The sequence below is a fragment of the Bidens hawaiensis genome, unplaced genomic scaffold (genome assembly GCF_021521415.1).
Source record: "Bidens hawaiensis isolate Kalapana, Puna unplaced genomic scaffold, B.hawaiensis_p1.1 tig00025962_1, whole genome shotgun sequence".
Lineage (NCBI taxonomy): Eukaryota > Viridiplantae > Streptophyta > Magnoliopsida > Asterales > Asteraceae > Bidens > Bidens hawaiensis.
The window spans coordinates 261,227-265,244 of NW_027494163.1; the positions used below are offsets into that span (position 1 = coordinate 261,227).

The window sequence follows — 4,018 nt, forward strand, 5'->3', positions numbered from 1 at the left end:
TTAGAAGATGATCAAGAATACATTGAGGCAATTGAAGAGGCAAGCTATTCATCGTTGGGTCACGCACTGCGCATGTTGTTCACTACAATGTTATCAACTGATAGCCTAGACCAGAACATGTCTGGATAAATACTTGGAAATGGCTTTCTGATGGCATTCTTTACAACCAATGACGTCTTTAAAGTCACCATGTATCAATATATTTCAAGTGCGTTTTACAATCCGTATATTCATATATATATATAGTCATTAACATTACCCAATTTTTTGTTTCAACTTTCACAGAGTTATCGTTAACTGAAGATCAAATCAAGCAGCTCACTCTATTTGAGATTGAAAAAATCTTGCTGCGCAACAACTCAAGCTTAAGAAAATATATGACCATGCCTTTCCCTGATGACGAGTATATATCTATTGCATCTAATAGTTTGATTCACGAAGAGTTGTCATACGATCATAACTTGCTAAAAGTAGAGTTCCAAACTCTATTTGATTCAATTACTCATGAGCAGAAAAATATTTTTGATCGTATAATGATGGTTGTTCAGCAGAATAAAGGGGGCGTGTTCTTCGTATATGGTTATGGTGGAACAGGTAAAAATGTACTTATGGAAGACCTTGTCAACTGCCATAACATCAAAAGGCGAAATGGTCCTAACTGTTGCTTCAAGTGGAATTGCTTCGTTATTGTTAACAGGAGGTCGCACAGCACATTCCAGGATTCATGTTCCTATAAATCTGAATGAGGATTCTACTTGCTACATGGATCCAGGAACAGACAAGGCACAATTATTAGAAAAAACCAGATTAATAATCTGGGACGAAGCTCCAATGGCTAACAAACATGGCTTCCAGGCTCTTGACAGGTCTTTAAAAGTTGTCTTATCTTCTAATTTGCTATTTGGCGGAAAAGTTGTTGTATTTGGTGGAGACTTTCGACAAATCCTACCTGTAGTTCAAAAAGGCACTAGACAAGACATAGTAAACGCTCTCTATGTTCTTCTTACATTTGGAGTGAATGCAGTGTCTTGAGATTAACAAAAAACCTAAGGTTAACTAAGGGTAGGCCATCATCTGATGTTGAAGAAACCAAATTATTTGCAAAATGGCTTTTAGATATATGTGAAGGTAATGTTGGAGGTCCTAATGATGGTGTTGCAACGATAGATATACCTGACGATCTACTTATAAAAGATCCTGTTGATCCTCTATCTAAACTTTTTGACTTTGTATATCCTGATATTCTACCGAATTACGAGAAACAACATTACTTTCAGGATAGAGCCATACTTGCACCAACAAACGAAATTGTTGATGAGATTAATGACAATTTGCTCAAGTTTTTTCCAGGTGATGAAGTCGAGTAATTAAGTTCAGATACAATATGTAGTCCAGGATATATCAATGACGTGGTTGATGCAGCTTTATACTCGCCTCAACTGCTTAATGGTCTAAGAATATCCGGACTACCAAACCACAAGCTTATGCTAAAAGTTAGTGTTCCTGTTACGCTCCTTAGAAATCTTAACTAGAAAAAAGGCTTATGTAACGGTACTCGACTACAAATTATATCTTTGGGTACTCGTGTAGTTGAAGCAAAAATTATTTCTGGAACTAACATTGGACATACAGTTTTGATCCATAGATCACCACTGACTCCAACAGACAACAAAATAGCATATAAATTTCAAAGACGACAGTTTCCCCTTGCAGTATGTTTTGCGATAACCATAAACAAAACCCAAGGTCAATCATTATCTAGGGTTGATTTGTACTTGAAAGAACCCGTGTTCTCATATGGACAGCTATACGTCGCCTTGTCAAGAGTTACAAGCAGGTTTGGGCTCAAAATTCTGATTCTTGATAAACAAGGTAATCTAACCAATACAATCACAAATGTAGTGTACAAGGAAATTTTTTGTTACTTATAAACTCATTGCGTAATGTTTTGCTTTGTAATTCCTGTAATTTTAATGAAAGTTGTAATTGTATAAACAATATATGATAATTGTGTTATTGATTGTATTTTGTTTTGCGTTTAAATATTGTAATTTTCATTAATTCCCCGTGTAATACACGGGTCTCAGACTAGTATATATATATATATATATATATATATATAATATATATATATAGATATAGTTATCTTTTAAATTTGCATTAGGATTTTAGATTGAGAAAATATAAATCTATGAATATAATAATATATACATATCTATATGTAAGTACGGAAATGTTAATTGGTAATTTATTTTGCAAGTTTAACAGGGTTTGATTCGATAAACGAGTACAAAAAAGGTTATTAGTTTTTTTAATATGTTAGCTAAATTAATTATGAGAATTTAAAATAAATCAAGAAACAATTAAATAGAAAGAAATATAAAAAGGAAACACAAAACCGAGCCTAGAGACTCAAAACCGCGCCCCAAGCCGGTTCACGAGCTTTAACAAGTATGCACCAGTCAACTGGGCTAGTGACTGACTTGGTTATTGAATGAAAATGCATATAATTATTATACATAGTTTCAAATTAATCCCAAATCCTCATAAACCCTAAATCAAGAAAGCTTCAATTGAAGATTAATTCCCCTTTGTCAATAGAAATTGACAAAGGGCTTTTGATACTCACTTCAATCCGATCCAGAACCACAAAACAATTACCTTAAATGGGTATGAAAAGAAGACGATCAATGGATTAGGGTTCCGACTAAGAACTTGGATTCAAAAGCTACACTATTGAGTTTCTGGAGAACAATTGGGTTAGAGTTTGCTTCACGCTGCTATGAGGATGGTGTGTGCCCGTTTAATTGCATTTTAATCGAGTATTTATAGGGTAAAGAGGTCCAACTTAGTCTGTAGTTTAAGTTAATGAAATTGATTCGAATTCGTTAAGGTTTTGGTTTTCAAATTTCAAAGTTTCCATGTAATTTGATGGAGTGTCGATGGAGGATCAATCCAGGATATCAAATTCCTGTTTTCACGGCTTAATTTGAGGAATAAAATGCGAAGGGGGGAGGAGTGTGGTCGGCGACGGGAAAGGGAGAAGGAGGGAATAGGTTTGGAAAATATTTTTTGCAATTTAGTCCCTAGTCTTGAGAGATAGGTACACAAGAGGTAAAAAAATGATAGTTTAAGGGGTATGTTATGCAGATTCCTCGAATTATTATCAGTAAATAAATAATTACATATACTTAAATGAAAGCGAGATTTTTTTTATTTAATAACGAGCATTCGAACAATTAAAGAAACAAAAAAAATAATAAATAAACGGGTCGAGTTTTGGGTTAAAAGAATAATGAATGTTACAGATTCATTCGTTGAACCATCCACCTGTCATTCGCTGATCATATCCATTGCTATTCGTTGATCACTATCTTGTCATTCGCTGAATAATCAGTTGCTAGATTAACAAGTTCATCAAATTGTCTAGTTTAATCCCTAAAGTTCTTTCCTTGACTGTTTAAACCAAAAATTCACAAAAAATCGGACTATTATGCTCTTGTGTCTCAAAATGCTATGATGCCAATTGAGAACCCGTTGACTTCCTCAGCAGGATCAATTGCGATTACACGATACGAACTAATTGATCAACGAGACAATAATAGAACGAATTCGAGTCGAATGATTACTCGTTTATTGATAACCAAATGATTACAAGATTATTCATGCATGCATACATGCATACAATTTAGCTCGATCCGCCTAGATGTGCACCTATAGGTGTCCAATCATTTTAGAGAGAATCCGGCAATATAACTTTACTCGTTTAAGGAAATGTGCCAGGAGTTCTATGCGCATTCTTTAAGAATGGCCTAGTTATAGGCACACACCCCATATGCCGACCATACAGGCGTATGGGCCATTCAAATCAGCGAATGGCTTACCATACACTCCCACTATGAGCGTATGGGCTCTCTAGTAAACGAATGAGCCATCATATGCCGAAAACCAGGTGTATATGCTCATAAACTAGGGGAATGGGCTTCCATATGCCAACTCCTAAGCATATGGCACGTTG

The 4,018-nt window shown here is 35.0% G+C and overlaps 1 protein-coding gene across 1 annotated transcript; it reads left to right on the forward strand.

Annotated features, from left to right (window-relative positions):
• The first annotated feature begins 383 nt into the window (after positions 1-383).
• Positions 384-1,367, forward strand: LOC143572535 (uncharacterized). The gene is made up of 3 exons (XM_077057675.1): positions 384-594; positions 698-866; positions 1,025-1,367. The coding sequence occupies exons 1-3, from the start codon at positions 384-386 to the stop codon at positions 1,365-1,367; spliced, it is 723 nt and encodes a 240-aa protein (XP_076913790.1).
• The last annotated feature ends 2,651 nt before the right edge of the window (positions 1,368-4,018 follow it).

What these genes read in the sequence shown, in the direction of transcription:
- LOC143572535 (XM_077057675.1), top strand. Translation starts at nt 384, where the DNA reads ATGCCTTTCCCTGATGACGAGTATATATCTATTGCATCTAATAGTTTG. An exon ending in ATATGGTTATGGTGGAACAG is followed by an intron (nt 595 to 697) that starts GTAAAAATGTAC and finishes TATTGTTAACAG; the next exon opens with GAGGTCGCACAGCACATTCC. An exon ending in GGCTTCCAGGCTCTTGACAG is followed by an intron (nt 867 to 1,024) that starts GTCTTTAAAAGT and finishes GAGTGAATGCAG; the next exon opens with TGTCTTGAGATTAACAAAAA.